General features: G+C 40.9%; 3 protein-coding genes across 5 annotated transcripts; 2 read left to right on the plus strand and 1 right to left on the minus strand.

The window, feature by feature from the left end:
- Window positions 1-246: 246 nt before the first annotated feature.
- Window positions 247-6,674, plus strand: LOC124185103 (modular serine protease-like). The gene is made up of 8 exons (XM_046575518.1): window positions 247-483; window positions 1,585-1,660; window positions 1,741-2,130; window positions 2,809-3,236; window positions 3,988-4,209; window positions 5,176-5,480; window positions 5,565-5,898; window positions 5,968-6,674. Exons 1-8 carry the CDS (start codon window positions 432-434, stop codon window positions 6,207-6,209), a joined length of 2,049 nt encoding a protein of 682 aa, XP_046431474.1. The 5' UTR covers window positions 247-431; the 3' UTR covers window positions 6,210-6,674.
- On the minus strand, window positions 5,559-8,834 carry LOC124185104 (charged multivesicular body protein 7). 2 transcript variants are annotated; one of them, XM_046575520.1, is made up of 6 exons: window positions 8,225-8,834; window positions 7,450-8,134; window positions 7,233-7,337; window positions 6,865-7,090; window positions 6,691-6,771; window positions 5,559-5,920 (listed from the first exon to the last, which is right to left on the minus strand). In XM_046575520.1, the coding sequence occupies exons 1-5, from the start codon at window positions 8,509-8,511 to the stop codon at window positions 6,704-6,706; spliced, it is 1,371 nt and encodes a 456-aa protein (XP_046431476.1). In that variant the 5' UTR covers window positions 8,512-8,834; the 3' UTR covers window positions 5,559-5,920; window positions 6,691-6,703. The 2 variants fall into 2 exon arrangements, with proteins under 2 accessions (XP_046431476.1, XP_046431475.1); XM_046575519.1 differs by lacking the exon at window positions 5,559-5,920 and having other exon boundaries at window positions 6,513-6,771; window positions 8,225-8,832.
- A 175-nt stretch (window positions 8,835-9,009) lies between these two features.
- Window positions 9,010-14,610, plus strand: LOC124185100 (erythroid differentiation-related factor 1). Of its 2 annotated transcripts, none has more exons than XM_046575510.1 (9): window positions 9,010-9,273; window positions 9,554-10,589; window positions 10,689-11,108; window positions 11,214-11,996; window positions 12,117-12,293; window positions 12,370-12,737; window positions 12,867-13,185; window positions 13,277-13,583; window positions 13,696-14,610. In XM_046575510.1, the coding sequence occupies exons 1-9, from the start codon at window positions 9,241-9,243 to the stop codon at window positions 13,862-13,864; spliced, it is 3,612 nt and encodes a 1,203-aa protein (XP_046431466.1). In that variant the 5' UTR covers window positions 9,010-9,240; the 3' UTR covers window positions 13,865-14,610. The 2 variants fall into 2 exon arrangements, with proteins under 2 accessions (XP_046431466.1, XP_046431467.1); XM_046575511.1 differs by having other exon boundaries at window positions 9,068-9,306.
- The last annotated feature ends 1,560 nt before the right edge of the window (window positions 14,611-16,170 follow it).

Raw genomic sequence — 16,170 nt, forward strand, 5'->3', positions numbered from 1 at the left:
TACATTTTTTATTCCCTATTGACCGGGCTATAATGTATTCCGTGAAAAGCTTTGAATGTTACCTTTTATTGCGTTACACGGTATAATAAATTAAGCACTGTTGATAAAGTCTCGTGCCCACACGAGCTGCGCAGCGAATCCGCCGCCTGAGATTTTCTGAGCGTGGAATTTCTTCTTCTTATGATTATTTTTATTACAGTTCTACGCATTTTTTTCCTTCCTCAGCATAGAGTTCGACCATACTTGTTTCTCTCAAACTGACCAGTCTACGCTGACCGCTCTGCAGGTTGGTTCGTTAGCTGCAGAACACGCGCGACGAGCCAGCACGTAGTTCTTGTTGTTCTGTCGTTCGTAGAAGGTTGTTTGGGATTTCCTAAACGCTCGACATACGCTGCAGTTATTTAAAACCGATAATTGTCCGTGAGGCTATAATGACGGCAATACTCGCCGTCAAACGTGCCGCTATTCTAACTTTCGTTTGTGGTGAGTGATTGACGTCATTGTTATTAGTGTAGTGATGGAGATGCATTCATTTTTTAGCCGGACGCGCGAGTAATACAGATTGTTATTCTTGTAAAGTTAATTAAACTTTCTAAATTCAATCTCTTTCGGTAACGCGGGAATGAGATTCAATTCACTCTTATTTTAACCAAGTATTTCGCCACGAGTGTTCGTAACAACGGTATACGAGGACAACTGCGTTGAACTTGAAATCGAACAATTTCATTACAGTTTTGTGAAAGTTGTGGCAACCTGACGGCCAAGTTTATTGCTGAAACGCGTCATAGTTTTCACGCTCGATTTTCCTGAAAACTGAATAACAGGTTTTTGAATCGTGAAGTTCGATTTGCTCATGAATTGTAAAACACGAGAGGCTTGTTTCATTCTTATAGCTAGATCGAAAGAATATGTAGCGATTTTTTTTCAATTTTGAAATATTTTCGTCAAACGTGAACACGCATAAAACTTCTCTGTATTTTTCGCGATCCATAGCGGTCAAAGGTTATCAGAGAATTCAAACAAAGTCGATACGGTTCATAGTGTTTCTCAATCATATTAAATATGTTTACTCTCTGGACTGCCTTCTCCGACCGATGGGAAATACCCGTGCAATACGTGTACACAGACGACGTTTATCCTTGACTCAGCATGTTCCGAGGAACATCGACCGTAGAAAAAGACCCGTTTCTCACCAACAGTTAGAAAATCTGTAAAACAGAGTTAAGCCGGATCTAAAACGACCATGCTCACGTCATCTTGTCTGCTCGAACGAAGGATAATCTTCAGTATTCACATTCTAAATCCGCATGCATGTGATCGTTGCTACTCATCGCGGTATCTAAAAACTGTTCAGATATAAAGGACGAGAAAAAAAAAACTCGAAGAACTTGTGTAACCGGTTAACGCGCGGTTGACCTCCCGTTGATTAGCCCGTAAAATGACCGTGAACTTTTGTCGATTTTCGCATAATTATAAGCGATAAACTTTTTAACAACAGTCAATAAAAACTAGAAATACAAAATTTAAGTAACCATAACCATTGAATTGCTGAAATTTTTTTTCCCCGGAATTTCCGGTCCGCAGCCCTCTTCGCATCCGGTAGCGCTCAAGAAGTCGTTAGAAATTCACAATCGAACAATGTCAACGGAAGGAGTTGCGGGTAAGTGGATATCACGATTCGACTCGAATATTTCAGATGGCATGGAATTTCCGAAATAAATGACGAAAACTTTACGGCAGAGAGAACCAGTTCGCTTGTCGAAACGGGGAATGCATCGCGAGCGAATTGCTGTGCGACGGAAGAGCCGACTGTTCCGACCAGAGCGACGAGACCCAGGTCGAGTGCACAAAGCCAGAGTTGACCTGTCCGGATTACGCATTCCGGTGTACTTACGGTGCCTGCGTAAACGGAGACGCGGTCTGCAACGGCGTCAAGGACTGCATCGACAACAGCGACGAGGCACTTAGCAGGTGCCCGGGTATTTCGGCAGCTGACCCTGAGGCGAGCTGCGGTATCGGGGACTTCCGGTGCAGGAATGGCCAGTGCATAAACTCGACGTCTCTCTGCGACGGGATCGTCGACTGCGCCGATCAGAGTGACGAAACTACCAATGCCTGCGGATCCTTTCCGTAAGCTGCACCTTAGACTTTTTACTACTGGTTCTCCAGGAACCTACAATAAGGTCATCTGCAAAAGCCACTTTCGCGTTCAACACATGTATATCCTCGTTATTCTTCGCAGAGTGAACTCAGCTTCACAGAGATCGTCACATGTGTATCAGATTGATTGAAGATTTAAAAAAATTCTTTGTTACTGCACTGGTACAATCGTACGCGAGTACTGATAGACCCATCAGTAGCATATCTTGAAGAGGTACTATACAGGTATCTCGGTGTAAGAGATTTTGTAGACTCCTTCTTGATGTCTCCTTAGTAGATCGTATCTTGGTTTGCGGCACAATACGGTCTTACAGGGGTGTCGTTGTCCATCAACGTTACCTGATCCGCAAATCATCACGAGAATCTGCTTCAGGCCCGTGGAGAAATTTCAGAACGAGACATCAAGCGAGTCTTTCCAATTAGCCTAGTTCACGAGAATTTCTACGCTGATGACGATGTTATAGTTACGATTTTATCGTTCGTTCACCTTGGACCTCATCTCCAAAATTAACGCGACGGTAGTTTTTCGATCGACTTGTGTACGCACTCCGAATTTATTCTGATACATTCCTGTGGCGAGAGATGTAAGATTTATTATAATACGTGAATAATGAAGACAGCCTAAAGCCCTTTCGAAATCCAATAAAGCTGCAGCCAAATGGTATTCCGGTGCAATTACGGCGCATGCATCGACGGCGACCTCACCTGCAACGGAGTCCGCAATTGCGCCGACGGCTCGGACGAGGATCCCTTGCGTTGCGGTGGTTCGGGCACTCCGGGGCCCGTTACTCCCGTGACACCGACGCCGACGCCACCGCCGACTCCAAGACCGTCGTCCCGGCCGCCTGTAGCGAGGCCGTCGGCTTGTCTGGTGCCGCCGCAGCCAAGTAACGGCCACTGGAAGCTCCATCGAGCACTCTGTAGCAACGAGCTTGACTGCGAGATTCCTCAGGGTGTCGAGCTGGAGCCTGGTACCCAGCTGGTATACACCTGCAATTCAAACTACAAGGCGAGAGGAAGCACCGAAGTCTTCTGCGCAGTCACGGGAACGTGGTCGAAAACACCCGTGTGCGTTGGTGAGTATAAATTCTGTCGGTGCTAATTTGATTCGAAAATGAAAGTCTGTTCGAATGATAAAGTGACCGGATGAACTGGTTTTGCAAATTTTTGCTACAGCGTTTCACATTTGAGGTGGCATATGACGAAGTTAATCGATGATGTGACGGTCGCACGAATCAGCCTGTGGCTTATTCCAACAGACAGTACAGTAGAGCCTCGATTATCCTGATCAAGACTGTCAAAAAATACATTTTTGGTGCAAAGTATACATTGTTGCTCCCTAAAGTATGTGGAGCAGCCGTTCGTCAATTGACAATAAACGACTACATATACCTATAGAACCAAAGTAATTAAATAATCGTTCACTGTTTGGATGAGGTTCAACATATATTTTGATGTTTAATACGGACTGTTCGTCGTTTTAAAATTGTGTTGTATGTATATATATTATTCTACCTTGAGACAAAACTTAGATTTCGGTCATCCGAACTCGGCACGGTCCCAATTATTGGGATAATCGAGGTTTTAGATACTTGCAACAATTGCATTTCCAGACTTGTCTCATACAGTACACTATGCAGTCAGCATCTACTTAGTAGTGCATCAAAAAACATAGAGCCAAGAGGATTTTGAATCACAGTCTTTCGGAATAATTACGTATGCTGGGACTGTTCGTGCACTGAACAATCAGATCAGGGTCGGAAATTCACCATCTTAACCGTAGAAAAGACCAATTTGCAGATGATCATTTAACGAATGTTGTTACAGAGATAAAATGCAGCGCTTTGAACTCCCCGTCGACGACGGCGGCTTGCTCTTCCAAGGGCCAGTGGGTGAGCTGCGACTCCGCGGTGTCTCCGGGTACTCGAGCGCAATTATCTTGCCGTCAAGGATACATGATGGACACGACTTCCTTCACTACTCGTAGAACGTCCGTGACGTGCAATGCGAATGGAAAGTGGGAACCGGATCCCGTCAGATGCATACCAGGTCCGCTTACGATTTACGTTGAAATCGAGGGGGGTGTAATAAGGGTGATTGCCAGAAATGCGGAGAACGCGAGCGGCGTTAACCTGGTTGACATTACCAGCAATAAAGTGATCGTCTACACCGGTCAACGGGGTGACAGCGATGTCGTACCAAACATTGACGTAAAGCTGAGTGCTTCCCTTACCGAGACACATATTCCCCGCAAGTTTGAGGACATTCTGATCCGGCCATAATTGCCACGAAGTTTATGGCGGCTATAAGGCGGGAGAGATTGACGAATAACTTTACGATTCGAGCTCGGTAGAGATAATTCACAGGACAAATTTACCACAAATATTAGTTATTATTTATTTGATTCGCTTGTACCGCGTTTTCATTTTCTATCTATGTTTTATTCAGGTAGAATGTGAGAGTTTGAATTTCTGTCACGATAGATTAGTGCAATTTAGTTGTTCCTTAAATGTTTAGTCTTGTATTTTAGATACGGCTGGCGCCAAACCCATGCTATTGTTAAAAATAATTGATTCCAATAAATGAAGATACAACGAAACCGACTCAAGATATCTCTCCGTTACCCGTATCCTTCCGATCAGCTGGATTCGCAAGACAAGACCCAACAAAGTTAGTTGAAATTTCTATGTTACTACAGTAAAGGGAACTTCTTTTTCGAACCAATCTGTGAATTATCTCAACGGGCGCTTCTGCCGTTTATATCAATCACCTTCAGTACCTTGTTTCAAAAGTACGCAGCAGACGCTGATTACTTTCGTTCGCACTTCAAGTGTCTGCAACATCTCTATGAAATCATCATAGAAGTAAATTATAGAGATGACAGTCAAGCACGGCGATCACTTTCGTGTGAATAAGTTCTGGTTGATACTGGGATTGCACAAACTAATCGCATAAATTAAGAAATCATGGTGAGACTACTTCTTAGATTTTAGCTTGTAACTGTCGTGTTTTTAGTTTGCGGTATCGCAAGAACCAACCAGACCCCACTGGTGTACAACGGAGTCAAGGCGACCATCGGCGACTTTCCGTGGCATGCGACCCTCTACAAGGAGGTGAACACGGTTAAAGGACCCAAAAAGGAATTTCAATGTGGTGCTACAATTATTGAGATCAATCTGGTTTTGACTGCCGCTCATTGCGTCTATGACGAGAACACCAAGACTGCGGTATCGCCTGAGAAATTCTTCGTCGTCACCGGAAACGCGTTCCGCGATTATGACTCGCCGCTACACGATCCCAACATCGTTCGAAAGGCCGAGGTCCGTTTGCACTGTGATATTCGGTTCTTCTGCTATTTATCCGTTAATTGAATGCAAGAAATATGTATTTGCATCTTGTTTCAGGTGAAAAATGTTTACTTGTATTGTCAGTATTACGGACTGAATGGAAACTATGCATCTGACATTGCATTGCTGGAACTTCGGCAGCCGTTCGTATTCTCTAGCATTCTGCAGCCCGCTTGTTTGGACGTGTCTGGGTTTAGTGAGCAGATACTGGAGCCTGGTGTCTTTGGAAGAGTTGCCGGTTTCGGTAGGACAGCATCAGGCACTACCAGTGCCGTCCTGCAGACTCTAACTCTGCCTTACATATCCTACAGCCAGTGCAAGTCTTCCAGCAACAGTTCCGAGGTTGAGGTTTTCATCAGCAACGACAAGTTCTGCGCCGGTTACACAAATGGTTTGTCAGGATCGTCGATGAGCTGAGGCATGTATTTGGAAACGATTATTAATTTGCTATTGGTTTCAGGATCGGCTGTGTGTGAAGGTGACAGTGGGGGTGGATTGGTATTCAAGAAAAATGACTTATGGTACGTTATGGGGGTCGTCAGCGTTGGTCTTGGCGTAGACACCAGCAACGGAGAAAGGACGTGCGACAAATATTCCTACTCGCTTTACACCAAAGTCTCCACTTACATGGCATGGATTCAAGACGTGATGTTCAATTTGAAACAATACCAGTCTTTCCGATCATGCGGATCTAATGTCTAAAATTGATTGTGCAACTTGACGATATTCCAAAACAGTTGATGCTAACCATTGGGAGAAAATTATTCATGTGAGAATAGTCGTCGTTAGTTCTACTTTACGGATCGATTTGTAATGCAAGGTTGTGAGAAAGAAAATTTTCGGAAGACGTTTGTTTCTGTGCGGTAATGGAAACTTGTTTTTTGTTTCTTCTTGAACAAGATATGCGAACTAGAAATCTAAAAAGTGAATGAGAGGAAGATGACGATTATTACAGTTTGATCAGAGAATAACTGGAGGTACGGTGTTGGTGAAAATATATGTATATGTACATAAAAGCGTATATTGAAATAAGACTTGAAACTACAGGAATAACCAGCTTGAAACCTCTTGTGATAAAAAATAGATTTTCATCTGAGTAACAAATTGACAATGATTAATATACGTACACACAAAACGTCGTCATAAATAAAATAACTTACAATTTTACAACAACGCTACTTACATGACACATCAACTTATTCGCCCCCGGAAGGTACGGGGGACTTAATAGACGGTGAGTATTTTGTTGGGGGCGGCGGAAGGTCTAGAACAAAAAACCGGTGAGTGGGGATAGAAGAAAAACAAACCATAATTCAGAGGGCTTGTGTAAATGGCAAATTGCATTTAAAAATATTACCTTCCAGACGCAGGGATGAGAATTCTTTATCAATGTTTGGCTGTTTCTTATCACCGTTCACATTGGAGTTACTTTGTGATTTACCAGAATTATTTTCAGGATTGTTGATTGAGTCATCATGTTCTGATTCCGCGAGCAGCTCGGTTAACTCGTCTTCAAGATCGGAATCGTAGTAGTCGACTGGTTTAGTTAGAACTGATTGCATCTCGCTAAATTCTTCCAGTACCTAAGATTCAATCCGTACAAAGATTTGGATTAGGATGAATGCAGAAATGTTCTGTTGATTTTGAAGAGCTTCGTATTATTTTTCCATAAGTATAATTGCAGAAGTTGGGACTAAAGATAGAAAAAAATACAGTGCAGCTCACTTCTGAAAGATCGTTCATGGTATCGGCAACATTGTCTTCGTTAAGGCCATCTTCTGCCAATTTTTGCTTCAAGGCGGCAGCTCCTGCTTTGTAGGAATTAAGCACCTGTAAAACAACGATAATTTTATTGACCCATATTAAATTTTACAGAGGTTCTGTTATATTTGGTTGCATTCCTGTCGCATTGTCATTGATGAAAAAATCAATATCTGTTCACCTCAGAGTCAGAACGCATGTCGCGAACCCTAGTGATGATAATTTGTATGTTTTGAATTGCAGCTGCGCGTTTTTCGATGCTTTTCTCAAGCTCTTTTTTTTTTCTTAGACAACTTTTGGCAACTTGTCGCATTCCATTGGCCAAATATGCTTTTGCATTCTTGATAACGGTTTCCTTTTCCATTTCCAATAATTCCAAGTTTTTGATCAAGGTTTCTTCTTGTTTTTCCAATTGGTATAAACCTTCCTCAGCCTCTGTTACTTCTTTAACATGGGTGTTTGACAACTTGACTAGCGTATCGTTACTGTCTCGTTCAGGACTAAGATGAAATGCAGCTTTCTTGTTGAGACGCAACCATATCATAGCAAGTTTCACATCATCATCAGACAAACTACCTTTCTTTATATCCACCTTCTCTATGCAATTTTTCGTTATGTCCGACATAGAAAAAAGAGTATTCTCTTCATTTTTCTTAATTGTCGAGAGAATCAGCTCTCCTAATTCCTTGACTGTCTCTAAATGGACATATCTGGTCTCTGGATCTACCGATGTCTCTACTATGCTGTTTTTTAGCACAGAAAATGACCAGAACAACGGTCGTTTTACAAGAGTATCAACTGCCCACCCTCCCCAAGAATTGGGGGATTCGCGAATGAAATTCAACATTGGAACAATCTCACCATTTCTGAAAGAATTAGGAAAATTAGAGTAACGATTCGGACGAGTTTTTGTAATCATGATTAAATTCTTATGCACATCCTAGCGTGTCTTTCACCTGTGCAATTCCTGAAGGACAATCGACAAGCAGGCGGGGGATCTACCGTTACGCTTGAAGGCCTTGTTCAGATCGGATAGAGAGAAACTGCAACGCTTCGTGTATTTTGACCAATCTGCTATCAAACCACGCCAAAATCTATACTTCGAGTCCCAGTCCTGTGGATTAGCAGAGCGGTTTCGAAACTGTGCAAACAGGGAGTTCATACGATCATCCCTCTCCCAGCATTCAGGCATTTCCTCAGCCGGCAAGGGTAGACTCTCATTGAGATCCTGTTGCGCCTGCATTTTATTTCACCTTGTAAAAACAGGCTTTCAAAATATTTGACAGAGTCTCTTGTTTATGTGAGGTTGGTTTTTAAAACATGATTTGACAGTTAAATTGCAACTTCGAAATTAACCAAGCAGGAGTCGAGTATAGAATTGAGTAACTTTGCGCAAGTGTGATGTGCTTAACAACGTTGTCTGTTTAAACATTAGAACTGAATAGACTGAAGCGCAATTTTTCCACAACACGTTCGAACGCTTATACAAACAATGAGGTGAAAAATTAGCCAGAATCACGTCGGTTGGTCCAGAGAAGTCACGTGTGCTCGGATTGTGCTCGACGGATGGATGAGCGATTTTCATACAAGCTTGCGCATTCAGTCAGTGACGTACGCTCAAGCCACCCATCATCATCTGTGTCAAGTCAGTTAGTCTACAGCGCATGCGCAAGTACGCATCTACACAGGGGTGCGTACCACTGAAATGTAGTTCTATACATACATTTCAGTGGTGTGAAATGTAGTTCTATACATACATTTCAGTAGTGCGTGTAACATAACCTCAATTTTGCTAGTAGTTTCCAGAACCCCCCAGCAGTAACCGTTAATTCGACATTCGGTAACATTCGGCAATCGGCGACGAAACATTGTGCGTGATGGTTGTGCCGTGATGTTTATGTTCGTTAAAAGTTATGTTTGGAAGATATAGTCGTGACCGGTGACGGTATTCCACGGTATAAAAACGATTAGAATGTCTAGTAAAGAGAACACCGTCCTCGAAGAGGTGAGAACAAGTTGCTTTGCTACAAAACAATAGGTTAGATCAATATGAAAACAATACTCTATCTAGTACGTACGAATGTCGAATGTTATGAACAGAAGTAACGGATAAACATTCGATTATGTCTTCGAGCCAATGGAATTTGTTGAAAAACCGGTGGAGAGAATTGAATAAAATTTAAACCCAGACATCCTTTTCGCTAAAGATGGCCGATTTTGTTTTGTTTAAAGCTTAAGCATAATCTGTTTCGTTGTTTGTAGTATAAGTGATACTCCTTTTTCAGGAAGAGACAGGTGACAGAATGTCTCCAGACTCGCCCAAGAAGCCGGTCAAGTCAACGGCTGTTGTCAAGTATTCTGCAGTAGCAGCGCCAGCCTCTTATGCTACACTGCAATGTAACACAGATTTGAATCTACCACCGAGTAACTGGCTCAGTACTTCGGCGCAAAGTTATGGTCTTCAAAGCGTTTGGTCTCACAATACGGGATTTTCTAGCTTTCGAATGGCTCACATGTTTCCTGATTGCGTTGGGGAAGTGGATGTCGTTTCAGATGCAGAGAATATTAAGAAACTCCTTAAATTACCTTACAGTCAGGCATTAGTTTCCATGATGGTGCATAGAGTTGAAAATACTCTACTGATTGATGACTTTGACATTCATAAGTATCTGCTTCGCCAGGCTGAGAGTGATTGGGAATGGCTTAAGAAATTTATCTACGGACATGTGTATAATAGTGTCGGGGGTAAAGAAAAGAGACTGTTTCATAAAACGAACAGCAGGAACACGTTGCAGCAAAAAAATCTTGTCTCCAAGTTTCTTTATCATTCTCTGGTTGTTGCTGACAATACGAAGCAAAGCGAGAAACCGAAGCTGCCCGTTGAGCCTCTAGAACCACAGCTACCTGAGCCGACACGAGAAGAGAAATTACCCGATCCAAATCACAGTCATAATTTTGCTAGAAACGTTGTTTGGACTTTTGAAAATATCCAAATGCTGATTGGGACAGACATGCCGATATTCGGTGGACAGACTCATCCCTGCATCAGCTTGAGACTGAGGGATATGGCCAAGCCGATTAATGTTTTAACTGGAATCGATTATTGGTTGGACAACCTTATGTGTAATGTACCAGAAGTTGTTATGTGCTATCATCTCGACGGAATCGTCCAGAAGTACGAGCTGATCAAAACGGAGGATCTACCCAATTTAGACAATTCCAAATTCAGCCCTAAAGTCATTAGAGATGTAGCCCAAAATATACTAAGCTTTCTAAAAAGTAATGCGACAAAAGCTGGGCACACTTATTGGCTGTTCAAAGGTAAAGCATTCTTATAATCTTTTATGTTATTATGATCATTATGATAGTTTTGTACATTATTGAAAATAGGAATCATAATGAATATTTTTTCCATTCAAGGCAAGGATGATGATGTTGTCAAATTATATGACTTAACTTCGCTCTGTACCGATTTCTCCGATGAAAAAGGACAAAATCCATTCACTGTACCAGTAGCTATGTTACTCTACCGTGTCGCTAGGAATATGAAATATTCGTCTGACTATCGCAGGCAGCAGGGAACCATTAGAATGCTGTTGAAAAACTGTGTGGAGCTGCTGTCAAAGAAAAAATATCCCCAAATTGTTACTTCGGCACACTACATGCTTTCGGATCTATATATTCCGGCTGATACAGATCCTGCCAGCCCTGGCTTAATGGATCAAAGTGACGAAGAAGATGCTCAAAGCGATTACAGTGCTAATCAAGAGGCAGAAAGTAATATAGACAACTTTGATGAGGAAGTTAGCGTGGCCATCAAATCGTTGAGCCTAGCTCCCAGTAAGCATTATTTATTTGATTGAAAAAGTTCTAAATTACTGGCAGAATTTTTTTCTATGCATTTAGTTTTCACGCACTTCTGACTGTTTTTCAACTTGATTTCAGTGAAAGGATATCGAGAGAATGAGGAGCTGAAGTATAAACCGCCACCGTTATGTGGCACGGTTGAAGAGAGGTGTAAAGCTGCGTTGGAGCACGTTAAAAATGGACTTGAATGCTTGGAGTATTTTCCAACTGAACATTCCTCTGACGACGAGCAAAGAAAAGACGAAGAAGCATGTGGACAAAACGGGCAAGAATTAGAGGAAGAGCATCCAAGAATGGCGAAACCTTTCCAGGCTATTCCTATGCCATATGCGCCTTTGAAGCAGACCTCGGATGACACATCGTCGAATGTAGAAATGAGTCCAAAGAACAAAGGAAAATCAAAGAAAAACAAGAAGGGAGACAGAACCGTGTCAAAACCAACAGTTCAGGACGCCACACCGAAGGCTTTGCTGTGTAAATCTACAGTGGAAACATTGCCAACTTGGCAGGCCCCAAAAGCGAGCGACAATCTTAACTGGAATGCACATCTTAAGACCCTGTTATACGAGAAAACGTCTTTAATCTTTACTGTACTGGCAGAAAACGAATATTCTAGAAACAATTACGGAGCGTCGTTGAGATACATATTAGCAGTTCTGGGGTGCCAGGAAATCATGGAAACGTTCTGTCACATTAAGAACGATAAACTGATCAGCTACCTACTGGGCAGAGCTGGCGACAGCTGTTTTATGATTGTTCAAGACTGGAATAACATTGATAAGCACAGAAACGAGTATGAGCTAAAGAACATTGACCCAAAAATTCTCGATGAAATATACCATGTCAAAAATATAAAATCAGGTGAGTTATAAGCAAGTATAGAGATGAAGTATATTAAGTAGTTTTATTCCCCCATGAACGTTCGCTTCCTTGACTTTGTACTCATTGAAAACTAATATCCATGTAAATGATTATTTGCAGACGGTGTCGAGCTGTTGCCTCAAACCTTGGACAGTCTCGAGGTAATGTTAGAGGCTTCTTACAAATGCTATGAAAAAGCACTTTCACTGGCGCCTCTGGAAAATGATAAAAATAATTTGTTAAGACGTTTGGGAAACATCCACAATGAGTTGGGTGTTCTGTACATGAATCAAGCTGGTATGCGATATTTCAGATTTACCGTCTATGATAAGGTGTATTTTTAGTCATCTGTTTTAATGTACATTTGTTTTAGCTTGCCATCAGCAAGAAGAAAGTACAGATGATACAACCACGGATGTTGCAACGCTGCTTAATCAATCTTTGACACACTTGGAGGCTGGTGTAAAGACATTTGAAGCAGTGCACGATGAAGCAAATCTAGCTCTATTACATTCGAATTCAGGGCGACTCATGCGTCTTTGCGCTCACATTCACATGAAACAACAAACGCAAGAGAGGTATTTTTACAACAAAGCACTTATCAGCTATCAAAAAGCGTTGCAAGTTTTGGGAACTCGCAAATCTAACACCGTTATCTGGGACACAGTCACCTGGGAATTATCAACAACGTTATACACAATGGCTTCGTTGTTACAGGACTATCCAACTTCTGAAAATAAGGTTGGTATGTGAAAGTTCAAAAAATTTCCTAATTAAAAAAGTTTTTTGCAATCATACACGGAATTTGCTGTTTTATTCTGTCACAGTTAATTGTGATTCTTTAAATTTGTATTCATTCGAATATTCCAGAGCAAAGAAGAACTCGAAAGAGAGGTAGTTGAGGTTCTTCAAAAAGCTTTGAAACATTGTGACACAGAGACACCGGGTCCAAGGCAACCTGTCTATCAATTCAGAGCTGCGAATATTCAGCATCGACTCGCTTCTTTTTACCATCGTGTGTACAGAGAAATGGATGCAGACGTCGATGCGAACAAGAGAAAAACAACTTTACAACTTTGCAAGCTGTACTATGAAAAAGCAGCAAAGTTGTTACTGTCTTTGGAACAAACTACGGAGTTTCTTACTGTACAGATGGAGCGCGTTGCTTTGGTGGAATTTCAGGCACAATGTGCGTAACCAAGTCTAAGATGAAATAACGCACCATCAGCTACAATAGATTCTAAGCAGTTTGAATATAAACCTGTTGCTTCATATTTCAGGCTCAACAACGTTTAACAGTAAATTGAAATTCTATCAGAGTGGGGTGGATTTAATACTGCAATGTAGACCCATCCTTGAAATTTTACACGAGAGAAACAAGGGCGTTAAATTTCAACCCGACATGTCTGAAGTCTGTGATGATAAAAATGAGCAAAAAAAATCTGTAGTCACAGAGAAAACTGACGACGAAAAACTGACGGAAGAAGATGAAAAGCTTGTTGTTCTTCTAGAACAGAGGTTGCAATTTTTGCTTCGGTCTCTCGCCAAGCTTTGCATTGCCAAAAATCCCGGTGGAAAAAAAAAAGAGTAAGCAGAGCGAGATTTTCTTGCGTATAATGACTGTATAAACACAATTGACATAAGTAAGTCTTTTTGAAACTATGTTAACATGTGGTATCGAATTTCCATCTTATTACAGATGCGAAGACCTTGCCGCTCTGTATAAAAGCTGCTACAGTAAAACGTTGAGACCAAGAAGTTTGTCTAGTTACGCCCTCGTCGAGCATATGAAAGATCTTCTGAAAACCCTACAAGAGTGCAGTAGCGGATCTGAAGTACAACACAGCGGCTCAAATTCTAGACTATAATCCGAGGTATGTCCATAGTTGAAATGGGATATCTAGTTTCTCCTTTACTGAAAAATGGTTGCACTTGAAGGTAATTTTAGAAAATTCGGTGAAATCGTTGTGTTTAAATGACTGAGATAATTCAAGAACTCGGTCAAGTTTTGTCAAATCGTCTCGTATATTGACCGTTCAATAATACACGTCGAAATGGTTCTTTCATCAACACTTTGTGTCTATAAAGTTAGCGATTGCTTTCAGAGAGAAAGTCGTCTTGTACTTGAGAAAAGATTCGATAACTTGTGATAGTAATGGACGTTGGGAAATGCATGAGGACCAGTGTATATTTATGGTATATCGTTATTGAACTGCTTTTTTGTTTTATTGTTATTATTGTTTTTCTGAGGTTGTTTGCGTCTAGTGTTGAGATTTTCAAAAAAATTATTTTCATCAGACATTCATTATTAGCCGTCCGTGAACTGCCCGGTGAAGAGTAACCACTGAGCGCTTGTTGTGCGATTATATATCTGATTATTCCTAATCCGTGAGCTGAGTCATTTGTTTCGCTTTCGCAACGTGATATGATCGTAGATGTTAAGCAGAATAATACCGAAGGGTTGTCCGCTGTTGACCGGATTTATCCTCACTACGTCTCTTGGGTATTGCTATAATTAGGCTCGACGTTAAGGAAATCTTACTCGATATTCGCCGGAGTAAAAGTCGATATTTACTTTTTTAACGTGTACATAATAAACGTATTATATAAATGTTTTAACGAGTAAAGTTTATTTATATAATAAAAAAGAGAAGTAACGAAAAAAAAAAAAAAAAATGATAACCAATCAAATCCTAAATCCTTTTATTGTAATTACCTCTACGGTGATAATCAAATTACAATAATCTTTATACGTTACGAATTATCTTTAACCACAATTTTTGTAATATGAGCGAGTAATTCAGTGCTATGAACAGTGAACCGGATCACAGTTTCAAGATTAGATTAGATGAACATCAAAGCGCGAAAAATTTCGTACAAATTGTTCAGTCTTCATTTTGACGCATTGTTTGAAAATGAAGTAAAAACCTCGACGACAAACGAGTTTTGCTATTAAATTCGACTTTATTTGAATAACGTATTTTATACTGGAATATGGCAGTATCAGACATTCGAAAATTTCCATTCCATCACGACGTGAAACTTTCGTTGGGTAAAAAGGCGCCCGGAAGGGTGAGAAATTTTGCTAATCTTTCCGAATGCCGATCGTCACTTCGAATATCATTAACCCTAATTAAATTTACGCAGATGTTTGGACTTTGAACTTTGGAGAAATCTTCCGGGCCAAATTCAAAGACTAAAATTAAAAGCATCCCAAAAATTTGAAAGCGGTTGTTTTTCGTTACCTCGAAAACTGACGCGAGTGTTCAAATTTTGTGCCTTGTAGCGAAAGAGTATTCGAAAGTAAAAATTCGTAAAAAAGCTCCGTTCCGTTTCTCATTTTGTCGATTACCGAAGCCAGGTAAGTGATTAAAGAATTGCAGATATCACTGCGGGCATTGTTGGGTGAAAATTTTTAACATTTGTGTTATGAAAAGTGCGTAAATCTTTGAAAATGGTGAAAAATGAAAGGAAAAACTAGCGCGACGGCGTGCTTTCGACCTTTTTCCATTTTACTTTATCTTTTGACCCGTTTTTATTCTTTTTACGATATAACGGGATATCGCGGGGCCGTAGATGAAATATGGTATCAAATTGCTGTGCCGGGAGGAACGAACACCTTCCGCTCCTCTGTGGTAAAATTTGAATAAACAGACGTTACGTGCTCTGTTTCGAAACGGTCTATTTTCACGCGTTTTGCACGGAACCTAGTAGTATAAAGCAAGGACGAAGCCTGCGAGAAAAACGAAACTGCGAGAGAAAACTCTTGCGCGGCGGAAATATTTTACACCTGCATTTTGCGTACGCGCAATCGCTTGGCTAGTTGCCAAGTTTCTGTTTCCCTTATTTGCTGCGAAGTTTAAACAAACCATCGCATAAAGAATAACGCAGTCAAGACCAGAGATATTTAGTCGGATTAAAATTTGATCGTCAAAAATTGAAGTCTCTTTTTTTTTTTTTTTATTTCTCATCGACAAAACGAGAATTAGCGATATAATTTAAGTTGAGGGAAAAAAAGCTTCCAAGTCGTAGGGAGAGTAGAAATATCGATAGACAAAAGCACATAGATTATGATGTCTCAATTTCATTATGCTCAACTAGTGAAACGGGATTTTTTTAATTCCGAAACACGCTTTTGTTCAAGTGACTAATTCTGTTATTGGACCGAATGGAA

The sequence above is a fragment of the Neodiprion fabricii genome, chromosome 6 (assembly GCF_021155785.1).
Source record: "Neodiprion fabricii isolate iyNeoFabr1 chromosome 6, iyNeoFabr1.1, whole genome shotgun sequence".
NCBI lineage: Eukaryota > Metazoa > Arthropoda > Insecta > Hymenoptera > Diprionidae > Neodiprion > Neodiprion fabricii.